This window comes from Theropithecus gelada, chromosome 1, assembly GCF_003255815.1.
Source record: "Theropithecus gelada isolate Dixy chromosome 1, Tgel_1.0, whole genome shotgun sequence".
Classification (NCBI taxonomy): Eukaryota; Metazoa; Chordata; class Mammalia; order Primates; family Cercopithecidae; genus Theropithecus; species Theropithecus gelada.
This window is the reverse complement of record NC_037668.1, coordinates 190893624-190921318: the sequence shown is the minus strand read 5'-3', so window position 1 is coordinate 190921318 and position 27695 is coordinate 190893624. Positions and strand designations below refer to the sequence as shown.

Below are 27695 nucleotides of genomic sequence, written 5' to 3'. Positions count from 1 at the left end.
GCTTTACTTCAGTTATGCTGTCCTGTCCAACACAGCAGCTGCTAGCTACATGTGGCTATTAAAATTATTTTTATTTTTATTTTATTTTCAGAGACAGGCTCTCTGTTAGCTAGGCTGGAGTACAGTGGTGTTATCACTGTTCACTGCAGGCTTGACCTCCTGGGCTCAAGCAATCCTCCCACCTCAGCTTCCCAAGTAACTGGGACCATGGGCACATGCCACTAAGCCTAGCTAATTTTTAATTATTTTTAGAGATGGGGTCTCACTATATTGAACTCCTGGGCTCAAGTGATCCTCCTGCCTCGGCTTCCCAAACTGCTGGGATTACAGGCATGGGTCACCATGCCCAGCCTAAATTTTAATTAATTAAAAATAATTAAAATAAAAAATTTTCTTATTTGGATTAGCCACATTTCAAATGGTCAGTAGCCACATGTGACTAATGGCTACAGTATCGGACTGTGCCGATCATAGAATACTTTCATCATTGCAGAGAGATCTGTTGGACAGTGAGTATGCTTACAGAAGAAGGGGGAGAATGGATGTTGGCGAAAACTAGCCATTTCTGGCAGAGGGAAGAGTATGTGTGATGTCCCTCAGCTGGAACAGTACCGGGGATGATTGGAAAATGAAAAGAGGCTGGTTTTGCTGGAGCATAGTGGGTGGGAGAGCAAGTAGCCTGAGATGAGGTGGGAGGAGCAGGGGCAGGTCAGCCAGGACCGTGTGGTGCTTAGAGGACAAAGTGGGCTATATTTATTAATATTAGAAGAGTGATATGATGCAGTGTTCATTTAAAAAACACTTTCCAGGCCACAGTGAGGAGAATAAATGGATAAAATGACAAGGATAGAAGTGGGGAGATTCGTAGAGAAGCTGCTAGAAAAGTCTGGGTGCAAAATGCTGATTGTCTAGATAAGTGTGATGGCAAAAGGGATAGAGAAGAGGGGATGTCTGGAATATATTTTTGAGGTATGGATGATAATACCTGTTGACAGATTTGAGGTAGGAAGAAAATGACTCAGGTATGACTTGTGTTATTTATTTGAGCAATATGGGAGATTGAACTACCATTTCTTGAGAGGGGAGACTGAGAAATAAAAAGTTTGGGGAGGAACATCAAGACTTTTAAATATTTAAGTTCAAGATACTTGTGAGATTCCTTGTTAGTTGAGTGATTCATTTATTGATTACATAAATATGTATTGAGTGTCTAATACAGGCCAGGCACTGTGGTGGAGATGCAGTTGTATAAACTAGTGAGGGGCTCAGAATTAATAGATATTGTGGAGCAATTAGCATCTAGTTGGTATTTAAAGTCACGGGCATGAGTGAGGTCACCTAGGCGGAAAAGCAGAGAGAGGAAAAGAGAGAGCTTTGGGACAGGTGCAGTGGCTCTCACCTGTAATCCCAGAATTTTGGGAGGCCAAGGTAGGTGAATTGCTTGAGCTCAGGAATTTAAGACCAGCCTGGTGAAGTCCTGTCTTTACAAAAAAAATAAAAAAATTGGCTGAGTGTGGTGGCATGCACCTGTATTCCCAGGTACTCAGGAGGCTGAGGTGGGAGGATTGTTTGAGCCTGGGAGGTCAAGGCTGCAGTGGGCTATCATGGCACCACTGCTCTCCAGCTTGGGTGAAAGAGCGAGACTCTGTATCAACAAAACAAAACAAAGCAAACAACAAAGAAAGGGAGCTTTGGGTGCTCCAGTGTTTGAAGGTTGCTGACAAACGACTGAAGAAGAGCCAGTGAGTTAGGAAAATCAAGGGAGTGTGTAGTCACGGAAGCTGAGGGTTGAGAGTGTTTCAAGAAGGAGGGCATGGATCAGCTCTGCCAAATGCCACCCAGAAGCAGTGTAAAGTTGAGAAAGGCAAGTATCCATTAGAGGTGGCAATACAGATGTTGTTGGTGACTTAGACTAGCAGATTTAGTTGTGTGGCATAGAAAGATGCAAACACAATTGATTGGAGAGTAAGCAGTGAAGTTGGGTATGTAGACATTTCTCTTGAGACAATCTGTCAGTTTAGGGTTACAGAGAAATGGAATGATATGGGGGAGGATGGGGGATTCTAGACCTTGCTTGTCTGGGACTGATGAAAGAGAAGAAGAGATTGATGACACAGGAGAGAAAGGGCAGATCCGCAGCAAAGTCCTTGAGAGGGTGGGAGGGCCCAAAATTCAGAGTGAAGAGTCTTGGCTTTAACATAAGATGTCAACAGGAACTTAGCCTGTACCCTCCATTTCCCTGGGCCTGCATTCTCCTCCTGTTTTATAAGTCAGAAAGATTGGAGGATATGACCTCGGCTCTCAAAGTAACTAGATACCAGGGAGATCAGAAAAGAGGTTATATCCACAGCAGTTTTGGTGGCTCATCTTGTTGCTTAGCAAGTTTTATTGTTATTTTGATGAGAATTACAAGGACAGAAATTTTTTATATATAAAAACTGGGAGAAGATCTGATTCCTTCCAGTTTTATGTCCAGTGGTTTGTTTCCTTGGAAATGGAGACCAGGGGCCTTTGACTGGTGTTTTAAGTAGAATTCTACCGTTATTAATGGTAACATGATGGAGAGCGCCTGGTGATGGGGTGGTAAGATGGGATGCCCTCCTTTGTTCTAAAGTTCAGCCTTTTCTAAATCCTTTTAAAAAGAAATTGACAGCCCCAAAAACCTGGTGACTGACCGGGTGACAGAGAATATGGCCACTGTCTCCTGGGACCCGGTGCAGGCCACGATTGACAAGTATGTGGTGCGCTACACCTCTGCGGATGGAGAGACCAGGGAGGTTCCGGTGGGGAAGGAGCACAGCAGCACCGTCCTGACGGGCCTGAGACCGGGCATGGAGTACATGGTGCACGTGTGGGCCCAGAAGGGGGACCAGGAGAGCAAGAAGACCGACACCAAGGCCCAGACAGGTACTGAGAGGGACCAGGCCAGGGGAACCCCTCACACTTACCAGGAGAGAACCTTCCTCCATGGGCTAGGGAAGGGAGCAGGAGGGTGGTTGCTTTACCTGAGGGCATTCTTCAAAGTGGTTCCTTTTTTATGTCTTTGAGATAATTAAGTTGACCCAACAGCACAGCTAAGAGAGTGTAGAGGGAGTGCTGGTGTCAAAGGCGGCCTCCCTCACCCCTCCACCTGGCCCAGCGCTCAGACTCTCCACACTTGCTATGGAGAAAATGGTTGGGCCTTAGCTGCAGTTGGGAGAAGATAGAGGCAGGAGCCTCTTCTGTTTCCATCTTCCACAATGGAGGCAAAGGGGGTGCATCTTTCTCCTTTCCATCCTCAGTTGATGAGGAAAGGCACCTGAACTGCATGTATTTTGTGTGTGGGATGGGGCCTCTGGTCTTGGCGGAGCATCAGGGAGGTCAGAACCCAAAAGCACTTGGAAGACAGCACTGTGCCCACCTTGAGGTCTGTGGGCCTCTTCAGGCAGTGCGGGCAAGGTCTGTCCATTCCATCCATGGTTGAATGCACCAAATGTTGCCACAGGACCTAGAGATGTCTTGAATTTCTCTATGATCTTTATTAGTTAAAATTAACTTGCGTTTTTAATCTAAAAAGTAATATATGCTTGTAGTAAATATTTTCAAACTAAACAGAGATGTGTTAAAAAAAAAATGGCTGGGCACGGAGGCTCATGCCTGTAATCCCAGCACTTTGGGAGATCGAGGCGGGCGGATCATCTGAGGCCAGGAGTTTGAGACCAGCCTAACCAACATGGAGAAACCCTGTCTCTACTAAAAATAAAAAAATTAGCCAGGTGTGGTGGCAGGTGCCTGTAATCCCAGCTACTTGGGAGGCTGAGACAGGAGAATTGCTTGAACCCAGGAGGAGGAGGTTTCAGTGAGCCAAAATTGCACCATTGCACTCCAGCCTGGGCAACAAGAGCGAGACTCCATCTCAAGAACAAGCAAACAAACAAGTCTTCTCTTTGTCCTGGACTCCCTAGTACGCAGTGTTGCTCTCCAGATGCAACCAGTAGCCAGTTCTCCCTCCTTCCCTTTTTCCCACTTCCTACCTCCTTCTCCCCTTCCTTTCTCTATTCCTTTCTCCCTTATTCCTTTCTTCTCCTCTTTCTTCTTTATCTTTGCTTGGTTTCACCTTCTCCATTTTTGAAGACAGCAATAAAAAAAATTCTTATTTTCCTGCTCCATAGAAATGTGAAAGTAACTAAGACATACGTCTCTAGTCCATAACCAGGGGGTGGTGGGCAAAGAGGTGGCAGGAGATTGCTTAAGATATTAAAATAGCCACAGTTTTGCCTTGATTATGAAATCAGGAAATTCAGTTTTTCTGTGAGACGACTAGAATAAAATCCATGCCAGATGTTATGCTTTAGAAAATCAAACCAAGTTGATATTACAGAAACTCAAAATTTGTCAAAACATACTAATTCAAAACAACAGCTGTCTGATTTCTATTAAAATACTGCAATTCAGTTCTCAGCTGAAATGCTACTGGGTAGAAAATAGCCTGGAGGCGTCTTTTTGGGAAGTTCTAAATTAAAATAACCTTCTGTGATAATGCTTTTTCAAAAGAGAAATTTCCATTCATATCTTCTTTGGTTAAAAAAAAAAGAGCCTTCTGACCAGTTATGATGTTGACTAGTATTTTTACTGAGCTTTCGTTTTCCTGGTCTACAGTGCACACTTGCTTACCCACGCTTGCTTACACACTTGCTTTCCCTCTAGTGTTTGAGTGAGGAAGTACATTGAAGAAAAGCTCTGCTTTTCCTATATCCCTTCTCTTTCCCTCCTCCCTCCCCCACCTCTTCCTTTCTTCTCTTTTCCTTCCTTCCTTCTCTTTCTCTTTCTTTCTTTCTTTCTTTCTTTCTTTCTTTCTTTCTTTCTTTCTTTCTTTCTTTCTTTCTTTCTTTCTTTCTTTCTTTCTTTTCTTTCTCTCTCTCTCTCTTTCTTTCTTTCTTTTCTTTCTTCTTTCTTTCTCTTTCCTTCTCCCTTTCTCCCTTTCTCTCTTTCCTCCTTTCTCTCCTTCCTTCCTTCCCTCCCTCCCTCCCTTCCTTCCTTCCTTCCTTCCTTCCTTCCTTCTCTCTCTCTCTCTCTCTCTCTTTCTTTCTTTCTCTTTCTCTTCCTCTGGGACCCACCCAATGCCCTGTTCTTCTTGTCTCTAATGGGTCTGTACTTTTAGAAACAAAGGTCAGAAAGGCCCTGTGGCAGGGAGGAAGAGAGTCTGCAAACTGCTTGAAAGAAGGAGGAGAAATGGGAGGGTTTGAAAGGAGAAAATATAAACTGATGTCTCAAAAATTACCTTACCTCCGTTGTATCTTAGTAATAAAAATTACCTGACTTTCTACGTACAGAAATTGACCCTCCCAGAAACCTTCGTCCATCTGCTGTAACGCAGTCTGGTGGCGTATTGACCTGGACACCCCCCTCTGCTCAGATCCATGGCTACATTCTGACCTACCAGTTCCCAGACGGCACAGTTAAGGTACGGGGGATTCCTTGTCTTTTCTCCTGGTGCCTTCTCTTCTGTGTGAAGCAACTAACTTGGGCCAACCCGCTCATTTGCTGGCCTCATGGCAGCTTGCTGATCTTTATTGATTACATTGCTGCTTGTACATCTGCTCCGGGTTATTTTGTTTATGGTTAGTCTTCCTTAATAAATGTAAGCTCTATGTTTGTTTCATTTATCACCATATCTAAAGTGCATAGGACAGTGCTTAGCACATGGTAGGTGTTTGATATATATTTATTGAATGAATTGATTAACCCTTATTTCAAGGGTTATAGCTCCCCTTAGAATCTGAAGGCCAGCAAATTTTCAAAACCTGTCCCAATGGAAAATTATTATTCTCCCTCCTTGCCAATGAAGAAAGAAGGGAGGAAGGAAAAACAGGAAGGACACTTAGGTTTATTTGTTATCTTAATTAGTGCTTATGACAGCACCACTAGGAAGATTAGCCCTATGTTTATAGAGGAAGTAAGACCGGTTCAGAAGGAAATTTATTGAAATACCAACTATCTCCTTGTCTCAGATATCAGTGGCCAGTTTCACCTCCCCTATTAATTTCTTCTTAGCCCGGCATTGCCAGCCTGTTGCTGCCAGCGATGGCTGTAGTTAGAGCCCCTGTGTGTATCTGAAGGCCAAAGTATCCCAGAAACTTGGCCGGTAATCCTGAAGCTGCAGTCCTGGGTACTGGCTCTCAGCTGATGCTCCCAGTGGTGCTGACTCTCCATGGCATGGCTCTCCAGAGAAGTGGCTGGGACCCACTGTGATTCTGGGCTGCCACTGAGGCTTCAGAGAGACAAAAGACTGTGCCCTCAGAGAGCTTCTGTCATGAGTACCCGGGAATGCTGTTGACACCTAGGGTGCTAGTGGGTGATAAACTGAGTCACTAGCTGTCTATTATCTGCCTTGTTTGGTAGGAGATACAGCTGGGACGAGAAGACCAGAGGTTTGAGTTGCAAGGCCTGGAGCAAGGTGCCACCTACCCTGTCTCCCTTGTTGCCTTTAAGGGTGGTCTCCGGAGCAGAAATGTATCCACCACCCTCTCCACAGGTAATGTGGAATCCTGTGCTCTGAACGACCATGCAGTGAGAACCAGCATTGGAGAGGCTAGCAAAGCAGTCCAGGGAGGAGCAAGTGGATGCAGAACTATTGATTTCTCTAGGCATGGGGAAGTGGAAATGGAGTTATGTGTTCAAAAGAAATCCATCCCACAATGGGGAGGCTAAAGAGAGGAGTGAAAGAGAGTGTTATTTTGTGGGCAGTTGAGCTGGGGGAGGAGGTGATGTGAACTTGACTTTTTCCTGGTACATTTGGGGAGTTGAAGAGAAAAATAAGATATGAGTGAAGAGTTGGAAGAAGCTAAAGTAGGAAGTTACAAAATGATTTCCAAACAAAATAAGTTGCCTTAACATTGGGAGAAACTCCACCTCTTTCCTCCTTGCCCTGCTCCTAACGATACTGTCTCTGCTTGGCTCCCAGTTGGTGCCCGTTTCCCACACCCTTCGGACTGCAGTCAGGTTCAGCAGAACAGCAATGCCGCCAGTGGTCTGTACACCATCTACCTGCACGGCGATGCCAGCCGGCCCCTGCAGGTGTACTGCGACATGGACACGGACGGAGGTGGCTGGATTGTGAGTCACGCAGAACCCTGGGGAGCTCTGCATAGGGCCTTGCTTCTCAGCCCAGGATGCCGGTCATGGATGCTCCACAGAGTGTTTGGAGCCCTATTTCTTCTCCACCCATGGAAGAGAGGAGTTTTGGTGGCTTGTTGCTGTTTTTAGAGAGATCCCAATGTTACAGGAAAGCAATCCCCATCCAGATCCCAAGAGAAGGTTCTTGGATCTCATGCAAGAAAGAATTCGGGGCGAGTCCACAGTGCAAAGCAAAAGCAGGTTTATTAAGAAAGTAAAGTGGTGAAAGTACAGCTACTCCATAGACAGAGTAGGGTGTTTCTGAAAGTAAGGAGGAATGCATGCACCCTAGGTACGGTACTTGTTTATATATAGGATTAAAAAAGATCTTGAGGAGATGTGCTCTGTTACAAGGGTTTGTGATAGAGGATTAATTTTCTTAATTACTGCATTTTGCAAGAATCAATATTATTATATTTAAAGCAAAATTAGGAGTGCTTCTGTTCTCAAGATATCAGGATATCAGGACATTCCTAAGTCTGGGTCTGTTTAGTAAACACTGTCAATCTGTTCCCTTAACCATAAACATCTGGAGGCTCGGAATACCTAACTTTCTGGGAACGCAGCCCAGCAAGTCCTAGCCCCATTGTCTTAGCACTCACTCAAGATGGCTCTGGTTCAAACGCCTCTGACACCAACCCACTGTAAGGATAGAGCCTAGTACTTATTCCCTGTCCTAGAACAGGCTTGGTTAGACTAAGGCTGATGACTATGAAGGCTTGTGGGTTGATCATCATCTAGTAATGCCTTATATGTGTGTATTACCTATATTTTACCTTCTGCAAAGCACTTTGAACACATGACCCTCACACAACAGCTTTAGAGTAAGTGAGAGAGGATTGTTTTTCCTATTTTACAGATAGGGACAGTGAGGCCCACAGAAAGAAGTGCTTGACCTAAGTCATACAAGAATGACAAAGCTGGGACCAGATTTCAAGACTCCAGCCTCCTAACTCATTGGTCTTCTCAGTGAGTTCATCTCAGGTCATCCAAAATGCAAATGCATAGCCTGTCTGGGGAGTTCAGTCCTCTGAACTGGAGTCTGTTGTCCAAGTTCTGTACCCTGGCTCCACAGTACAGTAACAAGGCCTTTGAGGTTTTGATTGGAAAGACTAAAGCCTGAAAGACGGAAACTTGGGCAATGCTCTAATTGTCCCTCTTCTGTGTAGACGTTTTATTCTCTCGGGCCATTGTCTGCCTAAACCACATGGCAGCTTCCTTGATTGCAGCAGCCTGATCCAATTATATGATGAGCTGCTTTTGAGGGTTGCAATCTGATCCTTCCATCTCCCCTTGCCCCTTTTCTTCCTGTGCCTGAATGATAAAGACTGTCACTGCTCCAAGCTACAATGCAGCCTTAACCTGCTGTGCCTCCGCAAGTCACTGTGGGAAAGAAAGAGCATGATCTCATAGTGCTCAAACCTTATTCATTTACACATTCACTCAGGGGCCTGGGAAACCAAAGACACTTGAGCAGACATGAATAAAAAGATACCATCTGATGAGCAGCAATGAAGGAAACTTATTATCTGCACAGCGGCATCTGACGGTTGAAAGGCAGTAATTGGATTGGTTGGGGGAAATTCTTGATTGATGTAAAAAACAACAGAACAGAATGTAACATGGGAGGTCCTCTACCCGACCAGACCCATAGGGCTGTACCTGCTGGTTTTCATCAGCACCATTGTAAGGCTAAGCATTCTGTCCCTTCAGGCCTGCAGTCCAATTTCCTGCCTTTGTGCCCATAATTGACCTTTGGCAAGATGTTTGTATTGTCTAGTGTGGCCTTTTTGTAAGCCAAGCTCCCACAGAGAAAGAGGCGTTTATCTGGGACAACATTTAGAAAGAGATCTGTCAGTCTGTCTGCCCTGGAATAGTCACGACTTATTGCACAAATATTTATTGAGTGCCTACTGTGTGTCAGGCACTGTTTCATGTACTCAAGATCCAGCAGTGAACCAAACCAATGGAAATCCCTGCCCCCAAGCAGCTTGCCATTTATATCCTGCTCATGGAAAGGACCCCTCCTCAAACACAGAGATTGGTTCCAAAAATAATAAAACCACTGTGCATTCTGACCCTCCCCAGCCCCAACCCCACCCCAAGTCTTGTTTTCTGAGCCAGATTCCTGGGGGTCATGCATGAACTGAGGTTCTGCAGGGTTTTACTTAAAGGCACCATGCTCCAGAAAACAGAGTCCTGAAAACTTCCCCACAAAACATTTTACTCACAGTTGTCATAGTTTTTTGGGGGGAGTTCAAGAGTCCTTTGTCACTGAAGGATGACCCATAGTCAGTTTCTCTGTTTTATTGAGCTTTTAAAATCCTTTTATGGTAATTCTTCCATCCCAAGCAGCAGGAACTCAATTTGAAGAACAGACCAGAAGAACTGTGCCCTGAGGTAAACTCTGCCGCTGGTGGGAGGCTGGAAAGAACATCAGGAAACACTTAATGTCTCAAATATTTCCATCTTTGTTTTCCATCTTGAAAGTCTTAAGGGCTGCATTAGAGGCTCTTTCCACAGACATTTCAGTGCAAGTTTGACTTTTTTTTCTCTGTATTTAGTCATTCAGGGCATTGAATAAGTTCTAAAATGCAATGACCACTCTAGTATAGAACGAGACATAAAGAGGTTTTTTTTTCCCCCTTTGAAACTTACTTGGTCAGGGGGTTTTATGATACCCTAATAGTTCATTATAAGGTGTTTTCATCTCATCAAATGAGAGTGGCTTAGATTCTGAGTGAGTCAGTTAAGGCTGCCTGATCCAGATGCATCAGTGGTCCCTGTGGGTCCGTTCATTTGGAAACGGATATAATAAAATGCAAACCAACATTTATTGAGAGATCATAACAACTTCTTATATCTCTATGTGCCACGGTCTGGCTTAACTACTTTATGATTTACTATGATTAATGACCTTGCTGAAGCCTTGATTTAAGCTTGTGACCGAGAGGCTGTTAACATGTTAATCTAACAGTTTGGAAAAGTGAGGCTTGTCAAGGTTGCCCAAGCACACAGCTAGTAAGTATAGAGCTGGTTCTGGTTCAAAACAGTGATGCAAAGAGCACCAGAATCATTTTTGGAAGCTTCCCTGGCCCAGATGAAGTATTGTTACACACACACACACACACACACACACACACACACCGCTGGAAAGCTCCTATCAAGCTTGGGCACTGGGTCCATTGATTGGAGATAGAGACCAACTACCTTTGTAATGCATCCTAGGAAGGAAAGGCTGGATTTGAGCCTGACCTTGTGGTGGGAACGTGATTTGACCCGATGTATGTGGAGCCATACATCAGTGCTACATCTGTCCTAAATTTCCACTGTCCACGGTACAACAAGAGTCTCAAGGAAGGGGTGGGATCAGGCACCTTGTTAGGAAATTAGCAAGTTCTCAGAGTCTTTGGAAATGCTATTTGCAAAACAGATTCAGTAGGGCTGGTATTTTCAAACTTTCTGACAGAAAGATAAGGTTTATGCGTGGTCTCTGTATCAGTGATTAGCTGTAGCACTCTGGATACTCGCTTTTCTGGACTTTCACATCTGTCAAATGGCATCATAAATACTTGCTCCAGGGCCAGCACTCAACAGATGCTCACGAAATGATTGTCATCTAAGTGAATAAATGAGTGAAAAAAAAGTGAGGGAAGCCAAGAAGGAAACAGGGCACCTTTAAAAGATGGATCCTTGAGCAAAGGGGAAAGAGAGCAACAGTGTTAACGCGGTGTTAACTGTTTGTCGTGATCTTTCCTATATTCTGTTTGGCAGCTCTTGCCCGTTTATAGAACATTTTATGTGGTGTCTCATTTAGTTCTCCCAGCAGTCTTATGAGGTAGGCTCTTCTCTTCCCTTCCATTCCTGTTTTACCATGAGCTGGCCGAGGGTCAGGAATAGAAGAGGCTGCCTCAGCAATCCCCACCCGTCCCCTGCCCAGGAAGTGGCTGTGGTCTGACTTGGAGCCTGGAGCCTTCTGCATCCATGGTGCCCCACTCCTTGGCCAGCAAACTTGGATGGGTGCTTTGGAAGGAGTTAAATATGAATTCCCATGTGGAGTTCTCAGCATTGCTGCAGGGTAACCTACTGTCTCCTCCCTCCCTTTCTCTTTCCGGAGAAAAATATAAAGAATGCACAAATGTCAGGCGGTTTACCTTATAAATTCAAGATAATGTGTTTTACTTCAAGGCACATGCTGTGAAGTCTAGTGGAAAAGAGGGAGATTAGATTTTGTGTTGGGGCTTCTGCATCTGAATGAATGCAAAGAAAAATAGGCAGAGGGAGAAATGCAATTCCAGCCTTTGGTTAGTGGGAATCGTTCCTGAGGTTAGCTAGGATGGCGTTCAGCTTGGTTCTCAAGGTCATGTGGAATTAGATGTGTTATCAATTTCAGTAGTGTACACAGGTGTATGTAGGTACTTTTCAGATTTACTTCCTATAAAAGAATCCAATTTACTGTGACTGGAACAGTGCCTTCCTTCTCCAAACAGAGGAATTTTTGAAAACAAAGCAGTCCACACTTTGGTGAATGGTACCCAACTCTGCCTCCATTTTCTTGCTTCTCACTCATTCTTTGGTCCGTTCCAGTTTGGCTTCTGTCCATATCTCACACTGACACAGCCCTAGGTAAAATCACCAGTGATTTCTGTGCCACTAAATTCTAGGGATGGTTTTGACCTCCTGTTCCTTGACCTCTCATCAGTACTTGACACTACTGACCACACCTTTCTCTTTGTGGCTTTTGTGATTCCATATTTTTCTAGTTTCTTTTTCTCCACTTCTGTTGCCCCTTCTCTTTCCTTGATGGATTTGTCCTTCTTCGTTATACATACTGGATGTCCTCAAGGCTTGATTCTAGGCCACTTTATCTTTTCAGTTCCCATCTTCTTCCTACGTGGTCTTATCTTTTCCCATGACTTCATTTTACCCTCCTCTGGGTCCCATGCTTCTCTGCACTAACTAGGATAGAATAGGCTATGCTGCAGTAACAAACCAACTCTAAATTCCAGCAATTGAACAAACACAATGTATTTTTCTCATGTGTGCAATGTGTTGTGCAGGTTTGGCAGCCAGTTACAAGTGTGACTCATGGATTCAGGCTGTTTCCATCTCATAGTTCTGCTGTTTCAGTGTGTGGCCTTTCCCATGGCCCTGTGGTGCATGGCAGTAGAAGAGAGAGTGTGGAGAACCCACCCACACACAAAAGGCTCCCACCTACAGCCTTTTGGCTGCAAATAGTCACATGGCTCCAACTTGAATGCAAGGGAAGCTGTAAATGGACATCCTCTTGTGTTCCTGGGAAGAAGAAAGTGAACTGGGACTCGGTGAACTCCTAGCATTGCCTGAGACACACTCTACCTCAATAAGTCTAGCCTAGACCTCTCTTTAGAACTCCAGCCCTTACATCCAATTGCTCTGTGATATTTTCATTCACCAGCATACCTCAGAAATAACTCACACTTACCACATCCCCAAATGAGCTCATGACCCACTCTTAAAATCTGTACTCGGCCAGGCATGGTGGCTCACACTTTCACTTTGGGAGGCCGAGGTGTGTGGATCATGAAGTCAGGAGTTCAAGACCAGCCTGGCCAATATGGTAAAACCCTGTCACTACTAAAAATACAAAAAGTAGCTGGGCATGATGGTGTGTGCCTGTAATCCCAGCTACTCGGGAGGCTGAGGCAGGAGAGTCACTTGAACCTGGGAGGTGGAGGTTGTAATGAGCCAAGATTACACCACTACACTCCAGCCTGGGCAATGAAGTGAGACTCCACCTCAAAAAACAAACAAACAACAACAACAACAAAAACCCCCAAAACTACAACCTGTCCTCTCTGAATCCCCCATCTCAGTGAATAGCTGAGGGAAGAGTCATCTGCAAGCCCAAACTATAAGAAACTTATCTTACCTTGACTTCCTCCTCTTTCAGTTCCACATTCTGTCACCAGCCCTGTCAACTTTACCTTTTATCCACTTCCGTCTATCCTCAGGGCATCCCTCATCCAAGCTACTGTCCCCCTTCATCTGCACTCTACAGTAGTCTCCTAACTAGTCATCTCACTTCCACTCTTACCGCTGACCAGTCCATTCCATGCACTCTAGCTAGAGATGAATCTGATCGGATCTCATTTCCTGCTTAAAACTCTGCAATAATTTCCACCGTTCTTACCTGGACCAATGTCTTCAACAATCTCTTTTAAAAGCTTACCAGGACTGACTCTTACCATCTTCTCAGCCTCCCTTTCCATCCCTTCCTCAGCCCCCAGCAGCCCCAACATTGCTCCCCGTGCTCTTGCCTGACCACTCCTACTCATCCTGCAGCTCAGCCATGTCCTGGGGGTGGTTTCTTGGCTCCTTGGTCAGGTCCTCCTGTTTTACGCTCTTGCAGTTCTGTTGCATCTTTCCCTCATAGCCCTTATTACAGTTTTAATTGCATTTAAAAAATTATTTAATTTAGTAATTGTATTTACTGAACTATTAGCTCCAGGAGGGAAAGAACCATTTCTGATTTATTCACTTTGCACACTATCTTGTATATTGCCTAGTGCATAGTAGATGCTCAGTAAATACTTGTGTGAACTTTTTTCTCCATAAGTATTAAATAATCGCTATGCTAAGAATCAGGTGAATTAAAAAATAATTTCTACTCTCAAACTATTTGAGAAAAGGGGAAAAAAGATGCTATAAATGTGATGTGCCCCAATGGAGTTAAATGGGTGTTGAAAGTTACATGTGAGAATTGGCAGAGGTCTGGAATGTCTTGCCCTAGACAATCCACACTAGCAACTGAATCACACAAATAATGGAAAGAACTGAAATTTCTTGAGGGCAGGAAGCTTCTCTGCTTTTGCTCTACACTCCTTAGTACCTGACATACTACTGTACATATAAATAATGCTTATTAATATAGTGAATCTACTGACATATAAATAAAAAGCCTCTCTAAAAAGAAAGACATGCTAGCTGGAGGAAGGCAGTGTATGAGCAAGTTCTTGGTTTTCTCTTGTCTCCCAGCACCTATATCTGTTTGGAGGGTCAGAATGAAGTGTTCGTCTCCCTTCTCAGGTCTTCCAGAGGCGGAACACTGGGCAGCTGGATTTCTTCAAGCGATGGAGGACCTATGTGGAAGGCTTTGGGGACCCCACGAAGGAGTTCTGGCTTGGTATGATCTCAGAATCCAGGAGGCTGGGGCTGTGGGGGGTGATTTCTCCCAGGACAAGCTAGCTAGGAAGCTTAGGGAAGCTCACCACCTTCACAGAGAGGCCCCAGTGGCAGGGAGACAGAGGACTGTGCTGAGCAGGGTCTTGGTGGGCGTGTTGATGGGAAGGCTCTCCTGCACTCTGAACTTGTTGAAAGGTAGGGTGGTCACAGGGGTTTTATGCTGATTTAAGCTCTGCAGGATCTGCCTGCAGCCTGAAGATCTTAGAAGGCACAGTAGTAGAAAAAAAGTTCAGGGATTGGGATGCTGGGTCATTACTGGAAGGTCACTCTAGCAGTCTCTAAAATTCTGGTGGTGATGCCAGGCATTATGGGCAATGTTTTCCCCTTTTCCCTCTGCTCTCCTCTGGAGCAGATGTTCACAGAGAGGGAAATAGCCAAAAGCATGAATTGGGAAATGAAGAATTAAAAAGTCATGATTCAGATACCCAGTGTCTAATAGAGTAGATGATGTTGTGGTTTGTTCAGTATAAAATCTCTTCGGGGATCTTAGGATGAGTCATTGACCCGCCCTCCTACTTGGTGAGATAAATGGATGGTAAATACAACTGCTTCTGTTTTAGAGGGATGGAGCCAATGGAGGCAGATTCCTTCTGGGGTTACCCTGACCCCTCACTGCTCCCTTCCATAGAACATGGTCTCCACACTCCTTAGCGTGACTATGAGTCCCCGAAAGAGAAAGTGCTGAGACTGCCCCTTATTAGCAGAGAAGGTAAAGACTAAAGTGACTTTAGGTCCTGAAAGCCTCAGACGCACATGTTGAGTACTCAGTCGCACACATGAGTGGATTGGGTGTTGGAATTCCGTTTTTTATTTTTAGGACTTGACAAGCTACACAACCTCACCACCGGCACTCCAACGCGGTATGAGGTGAGAGTGGATTTACAGACTGCCAATGAATCCGCCTATGCTATATATGATTTCTTCCAAGTGGCCTCCAGCAAGGAGCGGTATAAGCTGACAGTTGGGAAATACAGAGGCACAGCGGGTGAGGAAAAATGTTTTCTTGCTGCAAAGGTCTCTTGCTTTCTGTCGTATAAGGATTGGTTTGCTGTATGCCACTGATCTGGGGGATGGAATATTATTCTGTGGAGGTGAATTGTTCTCATTGACAGTGGAGGCCCTACTGTCTGCAGGGGGTCAGGAGTGAGCAAGTAGTTAAAGCAATCCTTGACCACCATAAAATTGGAAATTGTGTATGTTATACGTCACAACCCCCCCGCCCCCACGCCCAGTAAAAACCCTCCTCTTGTGCTCTGCTTATTCGGGCCGTTGTACATTAGCTGATGAGCCCATATTCTGAACAATTTATTGATGCTTGTCAGTCTTTCATTCAACTTTAGCAGTGTGGCTGTCATCTTTGCACAGTTGTGTGTGTGTGTGTGTGTGTGTTATTATTTGAGCCTTTGGTGGCACTTTGCTATAAAAACAGAACAATGAAAGTGCTGATTCAAATAATAGGTATGGGACTCATTAACTTAATTCAACTGTGACAACACAGAAATGAGCAGTTCAGTGGAAAGTCGGGGAACCTTTATCCTCTAGTGGCTGCTCATTGGAGCTAAGCCAGTTGCTGGTGTGTTTGGTTGTGAAGAAAAAGAACAAAATTAAGCAACATGACTGAAATGCTGGAATGATACCAGTAAATTAAATATTTTGTGTAAGAGGGGGAGGTGTGGTTATTGTTTTAATACTAATATTTTAAAAGCTGTATTTATGGTTTTTAAACCCTAACAAGTAAGCCTGTGTTTTGACATTTGCATGTTTTTGACTTTGGTGTATTTATATAGGAATGTGTTACCAGCCAGATTGACTGACTGTATAAGACATGGCGGTCTCTCTCCTTAGACTTAAATGTAGATAGGTGAAAACAAAAGAAGGTAACTTTTGCAGACAGTCACATAAGGGGTAAGAAACATAAAGAGCTACAGGAGTGTGGAGAAGGTGGGCACATGGAGGATGAAGCAACTGGAGGGAGTTGGATCTGCAAAACGGGGGAAACTCGAGTGGGAGGAAAGAGAGGGCTCTCCAGGCCCGGGGGCTTCGGGGTGAGTGGGGACTGAGTGGAGGAAAGAACGCTGGAGTTTATCTCACAGCCTTGCTGGACTTCTCAAGATTGTCTACTCAAGGAGCCCTGATGGCAGAAGACCGTGAACAGAACTTCTGAGTGTCTGGGGCCATGATCTGGGGTGGCCAACTGTGAATGCAAACCTTTCTTTGAGATCTTACAATTTCATTTAAATAATAGTCAGATGAATTTTGCATTTGTTCTTACTTCCCAGGGCCTATCTCAGAGCCTGGTACAGAGTGGGAGAGTTTAAAAAATGAAATTGCTAGCAGGACTTTTCTATATACATAATCTTACAGATGTTTAGCATCTTACATAATAGTCCCTGAGACCCAATAGGTTCCACAGGGGTGAATGAAAGTGTGAGTTTGGTGACATGGTGACATGGGAGGAGACAAAGAGGGAGTGGTAGGCACCTACCAGAGTATGAGGCATTTTGGCTACAGACATGAGGAAACTTCCAGGATTCTGAGTAGGGGTTGGGTGAGAAAAAGTATACAAATAATTATTTCAGGGAAAAGACAATCCTTGAAAAAAAAGCATTGCAGCTAGAAGATCCCTGCTGCCTTTGGATACTGTCACTTCTTTCCTCAGTAGTCCTAGGTCTCCACGGGCTGGAGACAGGCTGTGCTACGTGCACTTGAAGTATAACATAGTCATGCGTTGCTTAACGACAGGGATACGTTCTGAGAACTGCATTGTTAGGCATTTCATCGTTGTGCAAACATGGAATTCACTTACACAGACCTAGATGGCAGAGCCTGCTATAGACCTAGGTATATGGTGTAGCCTATTGCTACTAGGCTACAAACCTGTGTGGCATATTACTAAATATTGTAGGCAATGGTAACACCATGGTAAGTACTTACGGATCTAAATATATGTAAACATAGAAAAGGCACAGTGAGAATATGGTATAAAAGATAAAAAATGGTCAGTCTGTACAGAGTACTTACCATGAATGGAGCTTGCAGGACTGGAAGCTGCTCTGGGTGAGTCAGTGAGTGGTGAGCGAATGTGAAGGCCCAGGACATGACTGTACACTCCTGTCGAATTTAGAAACACTGCCCATAGGCTACACTAAATTTATTTAAAAATGTTCTTTCTTCATTAGTAAAAACTAACCTTAGCTGATTGTAACTGTTTTACTATATAAACTTTAACATGTTTTTCAATTTTTTGACTCTTTTGGAGTAACACTTCGCTTAAAACACAAGCACATTGTACAGCTGTACAAAAATATTTTCTTTATATTCGTATTCTGTAAGTTTTTTTCTATTTAAACATTTTTTACTTTTATTTTTTACTTTTTAAACCTTTGTGTTAAAAACTAAAACACAAACACACACATTAGCCTAGGCCTGCAACAGGGTCAGGATCATCAATATCACTGTTTTCCACCTCCACATCTTGTCCCGCTGGAAAGTCTTCAGGGGCAATAGCACACATGGAGCTGTCATCTCCTGGGATAACAATGCCTTCTTCTGGAGTATGTCCCAAAGGACCTGCCTGAGGCTGTTTTACAGGATTTTTTTTTTTGATAAGTAGTCATACGCTCTAAAATAACAATAAAAAGTATAGTATTATTCACATAAACCAGTAACATAATTGTTTTATCATTATCAAGTATTATTTACTGTATGTAATGATATGTGCAAGACTTTTGTATGACTGGTAGGTTTGTTTACACCAGCATCACCACAAACACATGAGTGATGCATTGGTCTGCGACCTTACGACAGCTGTGATGTCACTGGGTAATTTTCAGGTTTATTGCGATCTTATGGGACCACTGTCGTATATGCAGCCCCTTGTTAACTGAAATGTTCTTATGCAAGGCATGACTGTATAAAACATGAAATTCAGGTATAGAAAAAGACAGTTATAATACAATTGGGAAACATAGATGGACATTCATATGATTATGAGGATATTAACTGAATGAGAGGGGATTTAAAGATGCTCTTTTGTATGACTAAGCACACTGCCCATATGCTCCCACCCCATCTCTAAATGAGATCAGACTATGTTCCTGACAGCTTATTCCAGGTTCTTCCAACCCTTTGGTATAACAGAGTACACACATTCCAGTCTGTCCCAGAACCCTTGGGCCTCTTCAGTGCGCCTGGAGTCCATCTGATCATTTCTTCGATTTCCAGTACCCTGTTGTCTGCTCTTCATCATGGCCATCAGTTAGCCTCAGCCTTTCCTTCTTGGGTTAAAGAAGTCTACATAAGCTCCGAGTGTGGGACCCTCCCTGTACAAAATATGAAGTTGGGTGTTTTTCTTTGGCCCCCATGCCCCACGTCTCTCCCTGAAACCCAGTGCCCTCCCTGGCCTCCTGGTCATGAGCCTCACTCAGGCCTGTCCTCCAGGCTGCATATTTCCTTTCCCTTGGCCATTACCATTTGCCTTTTCTGAAGCCTGTGCTAAAATGATCCAGCAAATGAACTGATGCCAATGGGAAAGAGACTGAAAGGGAGTCAACATATTTGGGAATTATTTTAATTCTCCTCCCAGGTAATCTGTTTGCATGTTACCTGCAATGAGGGGATAATTCCTGTTCTAAAGTTGTTCAGGCCAACAGTGCCAGCCAGTAGAGGATGTGTTTTTTAATAGAATTTATTTTTTAATAGGAGACTTTCACACAGCATTTAGGCAGTGATCTAGTCTTCCCATGTGTACTATCATTCCCGCTTTTAAATTCTGAATTACAATGGTAGCATTAGTGGAGTCCTAACGTTCCTTATGTATGCTGATCGTCCGTGAGGAGGGTTTCAGAATTTAGAAAGCTCCTGGCTACTCATGTCTTGAGTGCTGAGGCACTGTTTAGAGGACATGGCATTCAAATGAAAGGTGAACATTTTGATACCTCCCTGCACGCACCAGCTCTCCCCAGCCTCTATCATCATTTTAGCTCTGATTAGCAGCCTGGCAGGAATGTGTGGCTTAAGGCTGAGACTGTCCACGTGGGCCCTCAACTTTTGACTTCCACTCAAGTCTTATCAGAAAGCCCATTTTCCCTTCATGAGGCAAATTCCAGCAAGGAAATGATGTGTAAATTTAGTTTCTGATTCTGAGTCTTTGAGTGGGGGCAGGGAGCATCTTATGAGCTCCACCTTTAAGATACTATTCATCTATTTAGAAATCATAATGAAAACATAAAGAGCTAGGCATTCAGAATGGTGCAGACTGAATTCTAGGGCTAACCAATTATTTACAGCTGATTTCAAGTCCCACCTGCATGGGCTACAGTGGGAGCACAACCAGGGATGGGTCCCACCCTGGGGGCACTTGGAAATGTGACTGGGGAGCTCTGGAAACATTTAGTGGGTTGGGGGCCAGGGATGGATTTTTAAATGCTGGCACTTGAAAAAAAAATAATAATGGGTACATGGACAAAAGGGAAAGCTAGAAATGGCACAAATCATTTGTAATCATCCATTCTTAATCCTGAAATAAAAGACATTCAAGGTTCAGACACACAGTACTGTGTCTGTGTGTGACTGACGGAGGATGTGATGTTAATGGCTTCTCCTGATCTTTGGAGGTGCAGCTGCCTGGGCCATCTTTCCCGTCCTGGTGAATCCTAGAGGGGGAGAGTGGGTCTCAGAGGGACATTTTGATGAGATGGATGGTGACCAGCTTGGTCACCTCTGAGTTTGGGTGCCGCCCTTCATGGGCCTGCCACGAACCCCTCCAGTCCTCATTCTCACTCTCTACACTCTGAACATTAGGATGGCTTCAGTTTCTAGAAGGTAGAAAATCCTTCTGCAGAAAAAGACCTCCCACATTTGGGTGAACACTTGCTTTACATTTCTTTATCCCAGTGCCCAGGTTTAGATCATCACAAACATGTCTTTAAGGGAGCCTCTGCACAGATTCTTAGAAAGCGGCCCTGGGAACCTTCTATGTAGATTAGGTAAGCTGTGCTCATTAAAGAAGGTTACTAAGGGAGACACTGCACGTTATTTCAAGCTGTGGTTAACTTTCTGTAGGAAGTCTGGAGGGAGGAGGAAATGTGTATGACTAGCATGACAATATAACTTTCTTGGATTGGAGAAAACTACTGGAGACAGACCCATCTGCTGTGTCTGCGTGGAAGTGGCCTCTGTGGCCCGGGAATTCTCATGCTTTTTCCGGGTGAGGTATAAATGAGCTGCTGGTGAGATTGCAGACTTGGGGGACAAATTAGGACCTGCCCTTTTAACATATACTACCAACTCTGCATATTCACCCAACTCACTCCAAAAACGTTTCTGAGAGCAAGGACCTCCTCATTTTTGTGTTCACAGAGCCAAGCATGTGCTGCTCCATAGCAGGTGTTCAGTAAATGTTCCCTAAAATCAAATGAGTGAAGTTGTAGAACAGGTTCTCACACTGTACTGCGTCAGATCATCTGAAGGGCTTGTCAAGGCGTAGATTGCCAGGGCCCACCCTGTAGTTTCCTGTTCTGTAGGTCCGGGCTGAGGCCAAATAATTTGCATTTTTCTTTTCTTTTCTCCTTCTTTTTTTTTTTTTTTCTTTTTTTGAGATGGAGTCTCGCTCTGTCACCCAGGCTGGAGTATGGTGGCATGGTCTCGGCTCACTGCAACCTCCACCTCCCAGGTTCAAGTGATTCTTCTGCCTCAGCCTCCAGAGTAGCTGGAACTACAGGAGTGCACCACCACACCCAGCTAATTTTTGTATTTTTAGTACAGACAGGGTTTCACCATATTGGCCAGGCTGGTCTCCAACTCCTGACCTTGTGATGGGCCTGCCTCAGCCTTGCAGGGATTACAAAGTGCTGGGATTACAGGTGTGAGTCACTGCACCTGGCCAATTTGCATTTCTAACAAGTTCTCAGGGGATGTGGACACTGCTGGTCTGGGAACCCCACTTGAAGAACCATTGATAGATGAAGCCCCCCATTGAAACAAGGAAGCCATAGGTGGATTGGTGTGTCAGAAAGAACCCTGGACTTGGAATCTCAGGACAGAGATTTGAGTCCCAGCTCTGCTGTTTGTGGAGTGTGGGACCTTAATAAGTTCCTAGAGTCAAACCTTTTTGAATTTGTTTCCTCATGGGACCAAGAGCTGCCCTGCCCACCTCACAGGTTTGCTGTGAGAGTGAAATGAGAATGCACATGTGAAGAAGATTGCTAAACTCAGAGCTGAGATATAAATGTAAGAATCCTTATTGCAGGAACAAAGCTTGATGAAGCTTGTGATTGATATGGGCCCTTATTGCCTTTTATGAGCAGGAAAAGAAAGTTTATAAAAGGATGACAAATATGAGAGGGAAACAGGAGATACACAAGCAAAATAATTAAGACAGTTTTCCAGATGGGATGTAAGGAAGGACTGAATTTTACATGTGTCTCCAGAAGGACTCTGGAAGTTCAGGGATGTTTGTGTGTAGGGGTGTGTGTGTGCGTGTGTGTGTGCATGTGCGTGTGTTTGTGTGTGTGTTAGGAGGGTGCGTGGGAGGACCAATAAGGAGAATCTTCCTTACAAGTGGGCCTGAGCTAGGCTTTGAAGGATGGTTAGGATTATTTGGACAGATGAGGGCAGAGAGAAATCCCCTGGATGGTGGGCTGGTCCACACTGGAGGGTGCGTGGTGGAGATGGTGGGATGCAAGATTGTGCACAGGGCACAGCCAACCTACAGGCCTGCAAGGCACGGAACGGGAATTCACCTCGTTGTGGTACAAAGTAGACTGTTGGGCCTGAGGTGATGAAAATGGACGTCTGAACTCCAGAGGGGCTGGCAGGCAAGAAGCCAGAGAGAAGGCTGTTTTGTTAACACAGACCCAGGATGAGAGAAGGCCGAGGGCGGGTGTCATGGGAGCAGAGACGTAGGGGTGTATGTGAGCGATCTGCAGGAGGGCGGGCTTGAGAAAGGGTATGAAGGGATTGTCAAACATGGCTCCATGTTCCAGGTCTGGGTGGTGGGGAGAGGAGTGCACCCCAGGCAGACGGGGGAGAGTGGAGAGTGGTGCTCTTGTGTGTGGCGTGGTCAGGGACTTGGGGAGAGTTGTTATGTTTGGATGTTTGATCTGACTGTGGAGCTTCCAAGTGAAAACGCTATGAGGACTGTTGGAGAAACAGGCGTGAAGTTGGGGTACAGGCCAGGAAAAAGAGCCTGTTCGCATGTGTCATGTTCCCATTTGGGCTGTGAGAGAGCAGTGACCACCTGTGACATGACTGGCTGCATCCTTGGCATTTTCATGCCTGGAGATCTTCCTGCTGGGTCCTCTTTTGATCATCTCCTTGGTGGCTAACCCTAGGCTCTCACCTCTGTCTCTTCTCTCCTGCAGGGGATGCTCTTTCTTACCACAATGGGTGGAAGTTTACAACTTTCGACAGAGACAACGATATTGCACTTAGCAACTGTGCCCTGACACATCATGGTGGCTGGTGGTATAAGAACTGCCACTTGGCCAACCCCAATGGCAGATATGGGGAGACCAAGCACAGTGAGGTAGGTGACAAGTGAATGTCTTTTCTGTCCCAGGGTGTGCCCACATTCAGCTTCCAAAGGGACACCCTCCAGGCCAGTCTGGCAGCCCCTCTCCTTCTGAAGCTTCCAGTCAAAGCAGTAGAGTTTCTCCTCCAGGCTCCATGGCCTTGAGGTTGTGGCCTCCCCTTCCTGATGGCCACAGCCCTGCTTGTTTTGCATTCCCAGTGCTGCACACTTGCCTAGGGGCAGGTGCGGGGAAAGCTTGGGCTGCCCACTGCCATGTAATGACAGATGATGTGCTCCACACACTGTCTCATTTCACTAGCTCACACATGGACACTGTCAGCTCTGGCTGCTGTAACAAAATACCACAGACTAGGTGGCTTCAACAACAGACATTTATTTCTCACAGTTCTGGAGGCTAGGAAGTCCAAGATCAGGGTGCTGGCAGATTTGGTTCTTGTTGGTGGACCTTGCTGGCTTGTGGATGGCTGACTATGGCTGTGCGTCCTCACATGGTGGACAGAAAGGAGCTCTGATCTCTTCTTCATATAGGGGCATGTGTCCCATCATGGGGACTCCACCTCATGGTCTCATGTAAACCTTATTACCTCCCAGAGGCCCCCTCTACATACCATCATGTTGGTAGGGGGTGGTTAGGGCTTTACTCCATGAATTTTGAAGAGATGCAAACATTCAGTTTATAATAAACACTGCCTACTTTTTTCTAGTTTTTCTCCTAGTTGAACAAGAACTATTTCTTTTGGCCGAGCACGGTGGTTCATGCCTGTAATCCCAGCACTCTGGGAGGCTGAGGTGGGCTGATTGCTTGAGCCCAGGAATTTGAGACCAGCCTGGGTATCATCGTGAAACCCCATCTCTACAAAAGATACAGAAATTAGCTGGGCATCATGGTGTGCACTTGTAGTCCCAGCTTCTAGGGAGGCTGAGATAGGAAGATCACTTGAGCCTGGGAGGTTGAGACTGCAGTGAGACATGATGAAGCCACTGCACTCCAGCCCGGGTGGCAGAGCAAGACCCTGTCTCAAAAAAAAAAAAAAAAAAAAGCTGTTTGTCTCAAGTCCTTTGATCACCAGGAAAACAGTCTTTTGTGCCTTAGGTCAGACCGACTCTTGGGTCCACTTCACCCAAAGCCTGCCCAGAACATTGAGCTAGACCAGTCTCTCCGCATTGGGAGTGTGCACCCAGGGCCCAGGGGTCCAGGAGGGGTCCTCTCCCCACATTGCTCTGAAACTGTCCCACCTGCTATTTCTCAAGCCTCCTCTGCCCCAGTGCATCATCCTGACTCTTTGACAGCTGCAGGGCACTTCCTGCCTGCTCCCTCACAGTTTCTTGAAAATTGCATCTTTGTCTCTGCTCATCATTAATCCTCTCCCCTCCACAAACCCTGAGTCCCCATCCTAGGTTTCTAATTTCCCATCCACAGCCCTGATCCTAAGCCTCCAGGAAGCCACCTCTTCAGAACTCACCTTGTACCAATATTACTGTAAATATTAGCACATCCAAAGTCCAGGTACATTTTGATTACTTTGGCTCTGACCAGGCTGCGGGGACTTCCAATCTTTATGTGATTTTTCAAAGGGAAGAAGAAATTTGCCCCCAGGGAAGCTGGGGAGGGTTGGCCCATGAATCATGGTGGCAGCGTGTGGGCTGGCTCAGGGAAGCCTGGGATAGGAGATCAAATATTGGAAATGAGCAAGCAGGATGCCCTGAACCATCCCATATTTGCTAATAAAAGACATTCATCTGGTTAATGCGCTTTTCACAGTCTGCAAGGCATTTAGCTTCTTGTTTATTATTTACCTCACAAATTAAAATACATAAAATCGGTCACTTGGGCTTTTTATTGGCCAGGTTGCAAGGTTATTAAGTGAATTAAATATTATTGCACTCACCAGTCAAAAGACATAAAATGAAATTTAGTTTTCAGCAGGCTATTTGTTACCCCAGAGCTAGTATCTAAACAGTCTAAATTGAAAATGATTTTACACAATTGGCCAATTAATATGTTTATTTTTGCCTTTAATTTTTTGGAAAGGAAAAGAGGGAAGCAAAGATAATTTGCCCGTTGACGGCCTGGTTGACCTCTGTGTTGTCTCTGTGGCTGCTCTGGCCTCACCCACCTCCTGGGCTCACACCCCCTTGCTCCCACCATAGAGACCGCCAGCTTCCAAATGTCCAAGTCCTCAGCCAGTCTAACCCCAGCTGCCCAGCAGAGGGCGCGTGTGTTTGGATCCTGCCCTCCCTTCCCTTCTCATCGCCCCCGTCTCTTTCCCCTGAGCAGAGAGGGAGTGGTTTCATTGGTGACTAATTAATTCCTTTGTACCATAACCCACCCTGCCCTCCTCCCAAGAGCCTCTTCTTGATGTGGCTTTATTTATTTATTTATGTATTTTATGTAGGGGGTGAACTGGGAGCCTTGGAAAGGACATGAATTCTCCATTCCTTACGTGGAGTTGAAAATCCGCCCTCATGGCTACAGCAAGGAGCCTGTCCTGGGCAGAAAGAAGCGGACGCTGGGAGGAAGGCTGCGAACGTTCTGATGGCCCGTGTGAGCAGTCCTTGCAGGAGACACCACCAGCTGTGGGAGCTTGGGGCGGGGTGGGTAGTGGTGACTGGGGTCTGGGAGTGCTCAGAGCCTCTGGGTCCTGGGATCGCCTGATAGCCCAGAGAACAAATCATGTCACCAAGCTTCAAGCCATGGAGGTTCCTTCCCTCTCACCTGCATTTTTGCCCGTCTTTATGAGGGTCTTGAAAATCAAAACAGTAGTTACACAGTATGCGTAGGAAAGACAGGACTGGGACGGCAAGGTTTCTCAGCTTATCTTCGGCAACAAATATACTGGATTAGGGCAAGAGAAGGAATCACCCAACACTTCACCAATTGGAAATCTCTGGAAATTTACATCTATGTATTAAAGCTCTGCTAATGCAAATCTTTTCTCTGGAAAGAAGCACAGAAGGGGGGTTCTCATGACTCAGGGGTTAGGGCTGAGGCAACCGGACGTTTGTCAACTCCTTTCCCACTGGGTTTTTAGGAAAACAGTGTGAACCTCCCCCTTTTAATTTCTGGTGTTATGAGGAAGAATAAAGGGAATAAAAGGGGCTAAGATGGACTTACTTAGCTAAGTTCTGACTAGTATCCAGCATGCTGGAGACCAAAACTGCCGCCTTACTGCTATTTTTAAGTGCCCTCTTTTCAGTCATTTGCATAATTGCATCCATAGAACTGCATATGTTGTGAATAAATTCTCACTCATTTCAACTTTGAATAATTTGACTCTCTTGATAATTGGTTCCTCCCAAAGACTCTTCTGCAACTCCCGTTCATGCCTACCAGGCTTCAGACTCCCTCTTTTCCCCGCCCTGCACTGTTGGAGCCCTGGGTTTTCTGGGAGTGCTCAGCACCGTGAGTCTCACTGTTTGATCGAACAGTTGGCAAGATCAGATCCTTTTTGCTTATTTTCTATCATTTTGGAGGGTTTTCTGTAGCAAAGTCAGTGACCAATGAAGTAACTTAAATTCCTATTGAAGAAAAAAAATAATAAACCCCTTGATTAAAAAAAAAATTGCCTTGTGTTATTTCCCCCCACATAAGTGCCCTTGAATTCTAAATTGAACCTAAGTGCAAGTGAAGGTACAATTTGTGCATTGTAATGGAATTTGGTTGGCTGTGGACTCTGATTTGCATGATGGGAAATAATGGTATTTAGAATACAGAAGTGAGTGAATGGGAAAGAAGGCAATGCCCTGAAAGCTGCCATACCCCTCCAGGACAAGGGTGTAGTCTATGGCCTAGGTGTCTGCACGTTTAACCTCTGGGTAAGTGTCAAACCATACTCCTGAAACCGTGTCTGTCAACCTTTAAAGTCTTCAGCACCCCCTCTGTTGCCTTCCTTCCCCAGACACACACATTAAGCAACACCATGGAACTGCTTGCTCTGACAATGAGTGGTCTCAGTGAAATACAGTTTTAGTGTTGACACTGACGATGAAAAAATGTACCTGCATGTTATTAATTGATTCAACAAGAGTTTATTAAGTATTTGTCTGCTTTGTATCAGGCAGTGTGCCTGGGGAAACAGAGGTGAGCGAGATAGACACTATCTTTGTATTAATGGAGCTTGTGTGCTGTCATTCATTCATTTGTTTACATTCACTCATTCAACAAATAGAGATGAAGCCCTATTATGTGCCAAGTTCCATTCTAAGCATTGGTGTTAATCAAGGACATAACATCATAATCCCGTCCTTGTGCTAATATTCTCGTGGTTCTAGGCTGACATTAAACAACAAATAAATGTGTAGTTACGGCTGGGCGCGGTGGCTCATGCCTGTAATCCCAGCACTTTGGGAGGCCTAGGTGGGTGGATCACCTGAGGTTGGCAGTTTGAGACCAGCCTGACCAACATGGAGAAACCCCATCTCTACTAAATATACAAAATTAGCCGGGCATGGTGGCACATGCCTGTAATCCCAGCTACTAGGGAGCCTGAAGCAGGAGAATCACTTGAACCTGGGAGGCAGAGGTTGCGGTGAGCCGAGATCGCGCCATTGCACCCCAGCCTGGGCAACAAGAGTGAAACTCCATCCAAAAAAAAGGAAAAAAAAAGGAAAAAAAAATGTGTAGTTACAGGAAGTAGGAAGTGTCACGAAAGAAAAAGTAGGATGAGAAGATGAGGGTGTTACATGGTGTTGGACTATGAAGCCTCTCTGAGGAGATGTTTACAGAGATTGACCAGATTTCTCCTGGTCTTGATCTAGCTTTGTCAGGGCCTGAGCCTGAGCT

At 45.0% G+C, this 27695-nt stretch overlaps 1 protein-coding gene across 1 annotated transcript in view; it reads left to right on the top strand.

The window, feature by feature from the left end:
• The window catches only part of TNN (tenascin N), a 71367-nt gene extending 45189 nt beyond the window's left edge, over window positions 1-26178 (top strand). Inside the window, exons 12-19 of the mRNA XM_025404818.1 lie at window positions 2644-2907; window positions 5313-5443; window positions 6382-6514; window positions 6944-7095; window positions 14224-14320; window positions 15197-15364; window positions 22743-22906; window positions 25309-26178. Of these exons, the coding sequence (XP_025260603.1) occupies window positions 2644-2907; window positions 5313-5443; window positions 6382-6514; window positions 6944-7095; window positions 14224-14320; window positions 15197-15364; window positions 22743-22906; window positions 25309-25449 (1250 nt within the window). The 3' untranslated portion in view covers window positions 25450-26178. The remainder of the gene's footprint in view (window positions 1-2643; window positions 2908-5312; window positions 5444-6381; window positions 6515-6943; window positions 7096-14223; window positions 14321-15196; window positions 15365-22742; window positions 22907-25308) is intronic.
• Window positions 26179-27695: the final 1517 nt, after the last annotated feature.